The sequence below is a fragment of the Pangasianodon hypophthalmus genome, chromosome 5, assembly GCF_027358585.1.
Source record: "Pangasianodon hypophthalmus isolate fPanHyp1 chromosome 5, fPanHyp1.pri, whole genome shotgun sequence".
Lineage (NCBI taxonomy): Eukaryota > Metazoa > Chordata > Actinopteri > Siluriformes > Pangasiidae > Pangasianodon > Pangasianodon hypophthalmus.
Genome location: NC_069714.1, coordinates 26,734,679 through 26,748,592, shown reverse-complemented (window position 1 = coordinate 26,748,592; position 13,914 = coordinate 26,734,679). Strand labels below are relative to the sequence as shown.

Here is a 13,914-nt window from a genome sequence, read left to right as displayed (position 1 = left end):
TGTTTCGAGGACGTTCCACATCATTAAAGGTAACTAAAAGTGGATTTAAAAAGTATGATAATTTCTTTATCATTCGCATAATCAGTAAACTGCTGTGGTTTATGAGGAAAATAATCAACTTCAGGGTTGTAACAGTAACTCCACTTTATGTCAGGCTGCATCACACCACTCTGTCGTTGATTATCTTCCTATAACAGCACACTCTCAACTGTTTTATGCCTTACATAACACACCAATATGAATAAAGAGCTCTGACACACACATGTTTTGGCTTTATGAAGCATATGTTATTGGGCTGATGAGTTGAATCAGGTGTGTTAGAGCAGGAAACACTCAAATCTGCACTACAATGACACTAAAGGACCAGGACTGTGATCTAACAGTGATCTTAAGGAAATGTGACACTCTGACAGAAGACAGACGCACAACAAACCCAACACACGCACACGCACGCACGCACAAATGGCGTTAAGCTATTATGTTTCCACATGGACACACGTACAGACTGTGTAATAAGAGTCTGATCTAAGCACTCACGTCCGAATTAAAGCGGAGCTGGCAGATGTTGCACGAGATCACTTGCTTCTTCTTTGGAGGGACGGAGACCCCAAACGTGTGGTTGATTACGGCTTTCTGGACGGGATCCATCTGGAAGACAAGGGAGGATTTTTTAGAAAGAATACACCCACGTGAAATGAAAGAGAAAACAGATAGAGAGAGAGAGAATATAGACATAGAGAGGAAGGTGACAGAGAGGATGAGTGGGAGAAAATAGGGATAGAGACAACAGAATAGATAAAGCAAGAATGGAATGAGAGAGGGAATGAAGAATCAGAATTGAAGGAGAGAAAACAAAAGAGAGAAAAAGTAAGACAGTTGAAAAAAACAACTGTCAAGATTATCAAATAGTTAGAATATACAAAAATGTCTAATATCTAATGACAGTAGTTCTGGCTGTATGGCAAATCACAGGTTTATATTAATGCGTTCATTTTAAAACATTATTGTTTCTATAGTAACAGCTCCTTCAGAGGGACTTTTATAGCAGATGCTCCATGTAATCTACAAGTAATAATAAACAAATAAAAAAAACATGGTCTTTAACAAAGAAAAATGTGTAATTGTTGATATGGTGATGCTTTCTGTAAGCAGATGTTTATACAACATAAACAAGGAAGGAGCCTCCAGTGTCAGCATTTTTTTTAACAGTCAAGTGCTAATTTAAGTACTTTAGGAAGAGGTAGGTCTTTAGACGTCGTTTGAAGACTGCCAGTGACTCAGCTGTTCGGACACCTAGGGGACGTTCATTCCACCACCTTGGTGCCAGAACAGAGCTTCAATGCATGCCTTCCTTGTACCCAGACAGATGGTGGAACCAGTTGGGCAGTGCTAGAGGATCGGAGGGAGCGTGATGCCGTGTGGGATGTGATAAGTGCTTTGAGATTAGTGGATGCTGGTCCATGTTTGGCTTTCTAGGCAGTGTAGTTTTAAATCTAATGGGGACAGCTACAGGAAGCCAGTGGAAGGAGCGTAGCAATGGGGTGGTGTGGGAGAACTTAGGAAGGTTGAAAACCAGTCGTGCAGCTCCATTCTGGATTAGTTGCAGAGGACGAATGGCACTCAGAGGCAGACCTGCTAGAAGTGAGTTGCAGTAGTCCAGTTTTGAAATGACAAGGGACTGAACAAGCACCTGTGTGGCCTATGTGGAAAGAATGGACAAATCCTTCTGATGTTATAAAGGAGAAATTGGCATTAGCGTGTCAGATTGGCAATGTGAGAGGAAAGGACAGTTGATTGTCTATGGTTACCCCAAGGTTGCGTGCAGTAACCGAAGGCGAGATCAGAGAGTTGTCCAGGGATATCGCAAGATCCTGACATGGGGATGAATCACCTGGGATGAACAGCAGGTCAGTTTTGCTGCTATCAAGTTTCAACTGATGAGCTCTCATCTATGATGAGATGTCTGCCAGACATGCTAATATCCAAGCAGAAACATGAGTGTCTGAGGGAGGAGAGGATGAGTTGAGTGTCATCCGCATAGCAGTGGTATGAAAACCCATGTGAGGATATGACCACACCAAGAGATAGAGTATAGAGGGAGAACAGGAGAGGACCAAGTACTGAGCCTTGTAGGACACCAGTAGAGAGTCTGCAGGGAGCATATGTAGATCCCTTCCATGTCACCTGATATGACCAACCTTCCAAATAGGAAGCAAATCATTGCCATGCTGCACCACAAATTCCTAGACTTATGAGGGTGGACAAGAGAGTCTTGTGGTTCACTGTGCCAAACGCTGCTGAAAGGTCAAGGAGGATGAGGACTGAAGACAGTTCCGCTGATCTACCAGCATGTAGATTCTCAGTGATGGCCAAAAGGGCAGTCTCTGTGGAAGTTTGAAACCAGACTGTTTAGGATCTTGGGGGTTGTTCTGTGAGCAATAGAGATGCAGTTGATTGTAGTCAGTTCATTCAAGGGTTTTAGAAAGAAAAGAAAGAAGTGATACCAGTCGGTAGTTGCTGATGTCAGAGGGATCCAGAGTGAGTTTCTTCAGGATGGGAATAATGAGGTTTTTAATGAGGTTGGTTCATGACCAGACGTTATGGAGTCATTGATGATAGTGATGAAGAAGGGTAGGAGGTCTTGAGAGATGGTCTGGAGATTTGTGGAAGGGATTGGACCCAATGGGCAGGTGGTAGGATTGCAGGACAAGATGACTTGCAGGATCTCTTATGTTGCTAGTTTAGAAAAATGTGCCAGCAAAGGAGAAGGAGAATCCTCAGTGTGTGGTGTAGTATTTGATAGCACGGTAAGAGGCAAGATCTGTGTCGAGTTGTGATTTCTTCCACTTTCTCTCTGCTGTTCTTAATTCTTTCCGATTGCTCTTAACACACCTGATAGCCAAGGAACAGGGCTGGAAATCTTCCTGGGTTTAGAAGATAGAGGGCAGAGGAGGTCCATGGATGAGGAAAGTGAGGAGAGTAAAGTGGCTGTTGCTAACTCCAATGGAAGGGAGGAAAAGGAATCAGGGTTGGGAAGGGATGATAGGGGGCAGGAAGCTATGGAGGAAGGGGAGATAGAGTGGTGGTTTCTATGAGTGGGAGAGAAGTACTGATAGCTGGTTTTAGACAGGGTAGGGAGGGTGATGGATAAGGATACCACGTGATGATCGGAGATGTGGTGTGGGGTAGCACTGATGTCTGTAGCTAGAGAGGGGCAGCTGAAGACAAGGTCCAGGGTGTTACCTCCCTTTTGGGTGGGAGGGCAGTTGTTCAATGTTAAGGAGAAGGAATGCAAAAGAGGGAGGAGGCAAGAGGACTGGAGCTTGTCAGAGGGTGCTGTCAGTAGGGAAAAGACTGAGGAGCATGTCCATTTCTTCAAGAAAGGCCCCTAGAGGACCAAGAGGGAAGTAGATGTCAACATAAAAATTGTTAGCATTGGTAAACTGCTACACTTTGGGATGTGTTGTTGATGATTCTCCTATAACAGCATGCCCCTTTAAGATTTGCATCAAAAGAAAAGTACAATGTAAATAATATTTATTATTATTATTATTATTATTATTATTATTATTATTATTATTATTATTATGCATATTTGTAGACATGTTTATCTAGTTCTGTTGGCAGATAAGTTTGCTTCTTTATAAATAAATGCTTGAAATAAGCAAAATTTTCTCCCAACAAGATCATTTTAAGCCTGGCATTAGCGAAATGTCTATAAATAGGCTCAGTAGCTGTTTTATTATAATCTCATATTTAGAAATATTAAATATTTTTAAATATTTAACTTTTTAGATACTATTTTATAGATACTATTTCATAATTTCATTAAATGCTTTTCATATTATGACTTACATTTTATTTGTTTTTCTTCTACTGGTGTAAAACTCACTAATCTGATACTTGTCTTGATCACGACTATGTGGAAGGAGAGTATGTAGATGACGTGAACAGGTTTTTCTAAACAATCTCAACAGTTTTTTAAAGGTCTCAACACTCATTAGAGTTAGTGTTCCCTCTCACTGACCCACCATCTGTTTATTTATCCAGGTTTTATCTCCTGCTGATTCTTTTTTTTCCCCTCTTATGTCATGCCATCATTTCTCAAGTTCCTCAAGTTCCTCAAGTTTAGCCACAGAGTTGATTTTTTCACAAATTTAAGCCCATGTTGCATTCTTTATGTAATATTCAAATTTGTCTTGCTGTAGGATTTGAGACACTTGGCCAAACTCCATCTGAACCCAGCATGGCTATTGAGAACAGGTAGCACACTCAACGACATTGCCACCTTCATTCTATGTGATTTACATCTTCATTCTTTGTAAATGACCCACAAGGTCCTGAATAAGCAAATTTTTTAGGTTGCAACAGTGTGAAGACAGAGGAGAGAGAGACAGAGAGAGACACACATAAAAAAGAGAGGAGAGAGAAAGAGAGACAGGGGATAGAGACAGGAAAAGAGAAAGGAAAAGAGAAAGGGCAAAAGAGACAAAGAAAGAGAGCGAGAGGATTGTGAGAGAAAGACATGAGGGAGAAGAGAGAGACAGAGAGAGAGGGAGAGAGAGAATAGCCAGAAAGAAAAGAGAGAGAGATAAAGAGAGAGAGACACAGATAGAGTGAGAGAGAGACACGCCATTCCAAAAACAAAACTACATGAGACATTGGAGAATCCAAACCTGAGCACAGAGTAAAATGCAGCTCTGTCTGACTGACCAACAACACACAACCACATTGACAATATACACACACTCAGTGCACAAAGAGGGACCATGGAGCTGGGCCGATATAAGACAACACACACATTTACAGCTAATTTACTCCGACAAAAATTCAGAATGTTTTCAGTTCTGCACTCTCTCATTGAGAGACTGCTCATCCTGTCAAGAGAGGAGAAAGAGAGCAGCGCTCTGACAGCACAGTACGTCTCAGCCTGGAACTATCTGAGACACACACACACACACACACATACACACACACACACACACACACACACACGATCCCTGATGGACCTTCTGAACTTAGTGATTTTATGTTATGAGTTAATAGTCCCTTAACATTCACTATTTAATAATTTTTTACTAAATAATGGAGAATCTGTGAAATCTAAAATACACTAAACACCTTCTGGGCACAATTTGCACTCAACACTACGTGTTCAGGCTTATTCTAACAAGCAAATCCTCTCGACACTCAGGAAAGCAGCTTGACACTGGTGAAGTATTTGTAATCTGAACAGCACACAATTGCACTTTCTATTATTTTTCTCCAGGAAACCTCTTCGTGATCATGTTTCACCCTCTGGCCATCACTTCTGGAGGTTAGTCTGAGCAAAATGTGTCGAACGACTCATGGGAGCATTTTTTAAATACAGGAAAAGACAATGAAAGACAAGCAGGAAATAGTCTCACAAGACGACAAGAGGACATACCTGGAGCGATCGGAGAAATGGCCGCGGTGCGAGTGATGGAGAGAGAGAGAGAGAGAGCAAGAGGGAGAGACAGAGAGAGACAGAGTCGGGTTGGGTAATGTGTGTGGGGCATCTCTGTCTCTCTCTCTCTCTCTCTCTCTCTCTCTCACACACACACACACACACACACACACACACACAGCTGATCTCTATCTCTCCAGCTCTTGATTAGCTCTGAATAGCTGAATGGTTTTCAGTAAACAGGAGATGCTCTGAACCGAATCCATTCAGCGCTGCTCACCTTCCTTAAACTCATATCAGTGCTTTTAATTTTAATTTTTAATCAACACCAGTGTCTTATAAGCTTTGTTCCCTGGGCAGCTACGTCAGAGGAGAGGAAACACAAAACACACACACACTGATTACTGTCTGGCCCATATAGTACTATTGAGACTGTATTCGTCAATCTGCCAAGCTTCAATCAGAGTGGAACTGATACTTTTTGGTTGGTTTGCTAATTGGTGTGGTTTGGTTCCACAATGCACATAAATTAAAATGTTAGCTGAGGGGCGTGTAGGGCTGAATATGTACTCGCTCACTGGTCAGAGAGACAGTATACAGATGCAACAAGTAAGCAAGTCTGCACATAGAAATCAGGGAAGTATGTAGAACATGAAGCGGTGTTTTAATATAGTTCAAAATAATCTGTGCACAATAGCTAGCATTTCTTTTTCTTTTTCATTTAGTTTTTCGTTCTTCAGTCCCGATATCCCGAATAATATTTCTGCAGCACTTCAGTTTTCTCCTTTAGCAGCTTGCATATTGAAAGAAAAGAAAGAAAGAAAAAAAGAAGTTTGGTTCACTTCCTGCACTCAGTTTATTCAGACAGACTCGGATCGGTTGATTAGTCCACACCAGCGTGTGATTGCAGTGTTCTCACCTGCCTAAAGAACCACACTGAGGGATAAACACACACCGACTAAACACTGCGCATGTGGAAGCATCCAGACAAACGCTGCAAAAAAATGACATCTTAGCAACTGAAAATATCTTCAGTATAGTCAAACTGATCTAGTGTTTTCTATTTAAGATTACACTAAATACAAAATTAAACATATTTCTGGATATTTTTTACTAAATTTGAACTTTCATAATCTGTTGGCAGAGAATTTTGCTTCGTTCTAGAATTAAATGCTTAAAATTAGAAAATTATCTGCCAATCAAGCAAGCTTTCTATTTATTAATTATTAGCATGGATTTATTAAAAATGTCTAGAAATAAATTTAATAATCGTATATATTTGGCTTACTGTATTTTCACTTGCTAATGTCATTTTTGCAGTGTAATGTTCAATTATTTATCTCAATTATCTCAAGTTCATGTAGCAAATGTAAAATGACCATTTTGGCTTTGTGGTCAGATTAAATTGTAAAATGTAAATAATTTATGTTACTAAAAGTAACTCCTGACAAGACATCCATAACTTGATTAAAAACTGATCATAACCTCTATTAAACTTTAGTAAACACTAATATAGCTTTATTCACTCTCCTGTTCATTTTACACACAAATGGCTTTATTAATTATATACATTAGACTTATTACAGCAACAATGCTAACTTATTATGATTTAACTAACTGCATTAAGTGTGTGGTTTATGTGTTTGTAATTTGTCCACAGATGGTGATGAGAAACCCTGTGAGAGAATACACTGAGTGGAATATGAGCTGATTTTAAATGATTAATGTGTGTATACGGTGATTAAGTTGCACTGTTTAAACTTTATGCTGTTACATAGTTAACTAAGTAAGCTATTTAATAACATTAGACTACTGAATTTTATACGTACACATACACACACTCACTGGTCACTTTAATAGGAACACCTGTACACCTGCTCAGTCATGCAGTTATCCAATCAGCTAATCATGTTGCAGATACAGGTCAAGACAAGAACTTTAATGTTCATATCAAACACCAGAATTTGACAGTGGAATGGTTGTTAGTGTGAGACAGGCTGGTTTGAGTGTTTCAGAAATCTCCTGGGACTTCACACACAGTCTGTAGAGTTTACACAGAATGGTGTGGAAAAACAAAAAACAGCCAGTGAGTGTCAGTTCTGCAGCCAGAAACGGCTTGTTGTTGAGAGAGAATATCAGACGAGAATGGCCAGACTGGGTTGAACTGTCAGTAAGTCTATGATAACTCAAATAACCACTATTTACAGCCGTGGTGAGCAGAAAAGCAGCTCAGAGAGCACGACATTCGGAACCCTGAGACGGATGGCCTACAACAGCAGACGACCACGTCAGGTTCTAGTCAAGTTTGGTTCATGTTAATATACAAGATACCCAAAAAATCAGAAACCAATGAGCGTAAATCTACATATAATTAACTTCTAGTTATTATTTACAACATTTGCTCTACATATTCACCCTTATGCTGTACGCATTTTCTCACCTGCTGTATCATATTTTTGCGCCGCATATTTAGATTTAATGGTTTTGCTCAACACCATTCTCAGTGACTCCTGACTTTTCGGACACTCTGTATTACAGAAAAATAAATCAACACCAAGATGGCATGGTCTGGCCTGATAAAAATCCTCAGTCCTGAAAACTTTACCATGTCGGAAAATGCACATTTTTACCTCTGAGATTTACAAAGCGCTGACACTGGAGACTCCTTCCTGCTAAATAAATGTATATTTACAGAAAACTTCACCATATCAATGATTACACACCTTTTTAAAGCCATTTATGTGGAGTATCTGTAGTCCAAGTCCCTGTCTAAGTTGTTGCTATAGAAACAACAACATATTAGAACAAGCGCAGCTGTACTAGCTGTTACAGAAAATTAATCAGCACCGTCTAACCAATCAGATTTAAATAACAGGTTAAAATCTCTCTACTTGTCCTGCTGTGTTTAATTTTTGCTTGAGTGATGAAGCAGACTAGAAGTCTGAAAAAGAGAGCTGTCAATCATGCGGCTTGGAATATTAGGCCACGCCCATTAGGAGAGTTCTCAGATTGGTGATCAGTGGGTTCTGTTGGTGTTTGAGCAATGTTTTATCACTCCATTCTTTTCTCTTTTTTATTTTCACTTTACTGGATGTTTAATAGAACACTCGCTTATGTTTGGTGTCACAGACATCTTTAATATTGTACACTACATTCACTGTGACTTTAATAAAGACAGAACAAACAAAGGTTGTAAACGCAGAGGCACTGAGTGATGCAGTTTGTTTGGAGATGGACATTCAATAAAGGATTGTGTGTTTGTGTTTTGTGGGTGTGTATGTGTGCGCATGAGTGAGTGACTCTTGTGGCCTGACGAGGTCACTAATGCAGTCCACTATCAAAACGGCTAGCTTGAATCTATTAGTGTTAAGTGAGAATCTGGTTCTTATTGTTTAAAGCCCAATCTTCACTGAGGGACGGAGGGCAACCATTAGTGCCAAGCTCTGAGAAACTCTAAGCAAAATCTCTGGCTCTGACATTATCGCTTGTGCAATGTCTCAGACCCTTCAGCCCAAGTCCCATCCACCTGCCTTTATACAAACTGTGAACACATGAAAACCTTAAAGGAACCAAAACAAAACAACAACAAAAAAGGATCAAAAATGTTTTCACACTTTTCTGAGGTGTTAAAGTTGGCATATGGATAAAGAGAAGGTGTGATAAAAGGTGACAGAATAAAAGATAACATGGTGGGTGTGACGGCTGTAAGAAAGTGCTTAAAAGAATAGTTGGGTTAAAATTTTACAGTTCTCCCTGTCAACCAAGAAAGAGTTTGGTATGTGAGGTTTGTTTCTTTAGTTTTGCACTGGAGCTACGAGGCTAGTGTAGCTAACAATTAAAGGAAGCTTACAGCTACCAGTTTTGCATAGTCAAGTCAGTTTTATTTATTATTTCCACAATATGTCAGAACATATGTACTTTGAAATGCTTAAGGCAAGGTTTTGGTAAATTGCTAACATGTAACGCAGGCAACAAAATTAGCAACAACTGTTAACATACTTTAAACCAAATTAATTCATATAAAATATGCACAATAAGAAGACAATATACAAAATCCAATAAAAGTAAGTGGAAAATAAATTTGAATACTGTGCCAAGTAATGCTCAATGAACACTACATTTTAGATTTTAGCCCGATTTCCTTGTGACAGAAAAATTTTGAGGATCTGCGACATCCCAACCCCGTCCCCAAGGTCACTACATGCCCCCATGGCGACCATTCAAGTATTTTTCAATGCTCACTGATGAATCTTGTAGCGTGAGCCTGTCTATAACAACTAGCAAGTACAGCTCTGAGAAACGGCCTGAGAATCCCAAGAGGAAATCAAAGTCATTTGCTATCATGCGCAGCAGATCCCTGAATCCAGTTCATCATCCATCTGTTTATGTGAGAGAACAAGGGCAAATATGTAAGCACGATAATAGGCTAATGCTTCTGTAACAAATTATGTGGCATGTCAAACCCAATCATTTGTTAGGATCGGCAAAAATAAAAACAAACACAACACGATTCCAGGTGGCACACAGTATAAAAACAGCAACATTTCTTTGCACTATACCTCTGGTTCTCTTTGCAGAACAGACAAACCTCACTGCCTTCATCTCCACAACTAATCCTTCCTGCACATTTTTCTCTTATTTTTTTTTTTTTTTAAATGGTGTCAAAATGGAGCCAGTTGTTCAGCTCTGTTCTAGGACTGATTGTGCCTCACTTTGTATAAAAGCTTCTAACAAATAAACACACATGAATCAGTTGTGTTTTCTTAGGCTGATTAAAAAAAAAAATAAGGAAACAGTTGAAAGGAAATAACCCATCCCATATGTGATTGATCTCAGCTGTCACTCAAAAGCAGAGTGACAGAGGGAGGGGGAGGAAGAGTTAGGAGTGTTATTGTCCAGTGATTTTCAATTACAGAGCCGCATCCTGTGTGTTCAGGTGAAAAAACACAGCCGACGTCATAGATGCCTTTGAGGACATTTGAGCAAGATGAAGTCAGACAGGTCGGGAGGAAAAACATCTTAGAAAAAAAAGACAAAAGTTGAGATTTCAAATCGTATTTGCGTTTTGGAGATATTTTCAAAAACGGTGCTGGTGTGGAGAGGAACGTTTTTGAAAATGCAGTGGTAAGAACTACATTTTCAAAACTATCTATATACGTGTGGAAGAGGTCTTAGTTCTCTGTTATTATTATATTCTTTTATTAAAACCTTCATGCACTCGTTTTCAGTTTCCGTGCACATCCCTCTTCCGAGATATCACACTTTTGTGACAGTAGACAGCAGCCATGTCTAGTGAGAAAAAGTCTGGCATGCGAGACTAAATTTAAGCAGTCTCTCATGTTCATGTTTGCTTCAGATTACACGCTTCGAATATAAAATGAGTCAGTAAAGGCTGTATACACAACAAAGAACAGATTCCTCATTTAATGTATTTCCACTGACATGGCGCCTGTTGCAATGCCTCATCTAAAACTTTTCCACACTTTTCCACAAAAGCCGTATCTGAAACACAAGGCAGCCTTGATGCTCTGCAGAAGTTATAAAGTTATATTCACCAGTTATAAAGACATCTGAAAGCAAAGAATTTAGTCATCATAGTCGAAATACCCCTGGGAGCTGATTATTCTCCAATAACAGCAACACTAACAATTTGTTTTTTAAATTAAAAAAAAAAAACAGCATGTCACACTTTCTATCTATTCATAGTTACATATAATGTTATGGATAGTCAGAGAAACAAGTTAGTTCCTGTTATCACTAAAGTTAGCGCCGGTATGAACAGTTGCTCCCTCACTCACTTTCTCTTGAAGTTCTCCATCTTTTTCAATGTTGGAAAACTTAAATATCCAGCTTTATCTCTGACTGTTACAAAGCACTGACACTGGAGACTCCTTCCGTCCATGTTAAATAAACGTCTCCACACAAAAAGCTTCAACATTTCAACTGTTCGACGTCTTTTTTGCAAAACTAACAGCACGTTTTTAATCTGCTTATTATTAGGATTAGATTACGTCACACGTCCTACGTACAACTCACTCTGAACGAGCAGTTACTATAGAAACGATACTGTAGTAAAGCCCTCATGCGTAAAATATCTAGTTTCTTTAGTTTAAAAAATTACTATTACTTAAAACTGCATTCAAATTTTGACATTCTTAATATCACTTATATTAAAAGGTAAATTAATTGTCCATGTGTTGGGATGCTATGACTAAAAAAGCATAAAACTTAACTGAAAAATAAATTCAGATGTGTTTATAAAGAAACATTCTTAATGATCAGGTCTAAAATATTTAAAGTTGATGACCAAAATATAATTTCTGAAGAATATATTCTTAGCAATATTCTTTGATTTAAGCAGATTAGGAATGTCTTAATATATTCAATTAAAAAAAAAAAAAAGTTTGTGTCTGGCACAATTTATTTTATTTTTTTTAATTTATTTTAAAGATGTACCAGAGACATGCAGAATTGAAAATGGCAAATAGTCTACTGAGAAACACAGACAATGAAAATAATTTTTTCCTGAATTACAGTAATGATCGCGAATGATTTGGAGGTGATTTACATCTTACATTTTCCTAAAAACAGCCTTAAATTGACGGGTCAGTTGCTGTCTCTCTGTCTCAGCGTTTTACCCTGATAGCAGCGTAACCTGTTGCGAGCGATCCGTGACCTTGGCTATGAGTGATCTCCAAGTCGAGCCTGCTCTTTTCCTGATAGTATTGATTCTAAGCGCAGCGAAAGAGAGAGATAAAAAAAGAAACTGCAAGAGCACTGCAATCACCTTCACTTCATCTCCCATCAGAGCGCTCTGCTCATCCACAAAATCATCAGCGACCTGATGAACGACAGAGCTTTCTGCACCCCTTCTCCACCCTCCTGCTCCTGACTCGGAGAAATAGGTTCTTAGAAGAATGAAAGAAGAAGAAAAAGAGCTAGTTTTTTTTTTCAACTCATCTCTACTGTCTGTGCCTTTAATATCTCACTTTAGGAGTATTTTGGAGCAGACTGCTGAGTTCAGATCACCACTCTAGAGTTAAAGCTCTCTAAGATTCGAACCTACAACTGAACCAAATTCTACTTGTCAAAGTCGTTTTAATGATTTTTTTTTTTTTTTTAACTCTTGGCACTGCATTTTCTGGCAGATATAATAGCTATATAACAAGCTCTCCACTTTGTAGATGTGAGAAAATCCTGAATTTGTTGCAGTAAGTTGTGTTTGTAACAACACAAACTGCTAAGAGTATTTTGTGGATAACATTAACATTGTTCCACAGAGAAACTAGTGCAGGTTTTAACACCTACAGATTCAAACTTTTTGGTCTCTTTTGTCTTTTATTTACATGGAATGATTTCTGAAATGGAAATCCAATCCTGTCTAGCGTATAAACACACAACACTTACACAGCTTTTTCCCTAGATGTTTTCTTATTTTTCTTTTTTTCTATTACCTTCTCTTAACTTTATGTGCTTACGTTAAGCACTACATCCCAATACACTTATTTATTCCCTTTAGAATGAACCGTAACCTGCTAAAAGCATACCAATGCATTCAATTTTCTATCACTGCTTCTAAAAACATAATACAATATGAAAACAGGGCAAGAAATCACTAAATGTGTGCTGATTATACTGACATTAAAAATCCATTAGTGAACCAATTAACAAAGATACATTAATCAACAAATTATCTACCTGCCTGTCTGTCCGTTTATTCATTTATTACTTTAATAGTGATTGTAAGACTTGCATAACTGTTTAGCAAAATGTTATTTTATCCATCCATCCATCCATCCATCTATTAATTTTCTTATTAATTTATTTATTCAATGATGATGCTAAGATTGCACAACAGTTTAGCAAAATTGGCTTTATCTATCTATCTATCTATCTATCTATCTATCTATCTATCTATCTATCTATCTATCTCTGATGGTAAGAGTTGCATAACTGTTTAGCACAATGTCTTATTTCATCCATCCATCTATTAACTAAACCACTAATGATGGTAAGACTTCCAGTTCATTCATTCATTCATTAGTTTGTTGGCCAGTATTTTGGACAAACTAAAAAATAATAAATAAGATATGAAGATAAACTCTGTGTCCAAGTTTTGCATTAAAGCTATAAACCAGGGTGTGAAATATAGATGCTCCTCTTTTGAAAAGAAAAAAAAAAAAAAGAAATGACTTGGCTCAGGCCTGTATGCAGATTTAATATTCCAGTTAAAGATAATTTAGTCTGAAATAATCACTTTTCTATTGCAGTTTATGAAAATGTCACAGAATAAATGTTACTGTAATAAAACACGCTTTTGTTTGAATAACTGCGTGCTGATAACTTGTTACAGAAACATTGAAATATTCGCCCTGTGACTGACACGTACCGTGTATCGATATTTTACTCTCACGCTCACACAGATAGAGCTGCTTTTTACCTGTACATCATTAGTCACATCTTGAGCATGTTTTCTCACTGTGCAG

The 13,914-nt window shown here is 38.3% G+C and overlaps 1 protein-coding gene across 4 annotated transcripts in view; it reads right to left on the bottom strand.

Moving 5' to 3' along the window:
• The window catches only part of znf385b (zinc finger protein 385B), a 197,381-nt gene that overhangs the window by 49,680 nt on the left and 133,787 nt on the right, over positions 1–13,914 (bottom strand). For all 4 annotated transcript variants that reach the window (XM_026946824.3, XM_026946809.3, XM_026946816.3 and 1 more), the window contains one exon: positions 538–648. In XM_026946824.3, the coding sequence (XP_026802625.1) occupies positions 538–648 (111 nt within the window). The remainder of the gene's footprint in view (positions 1–537; positions 649–13,914) is intronic.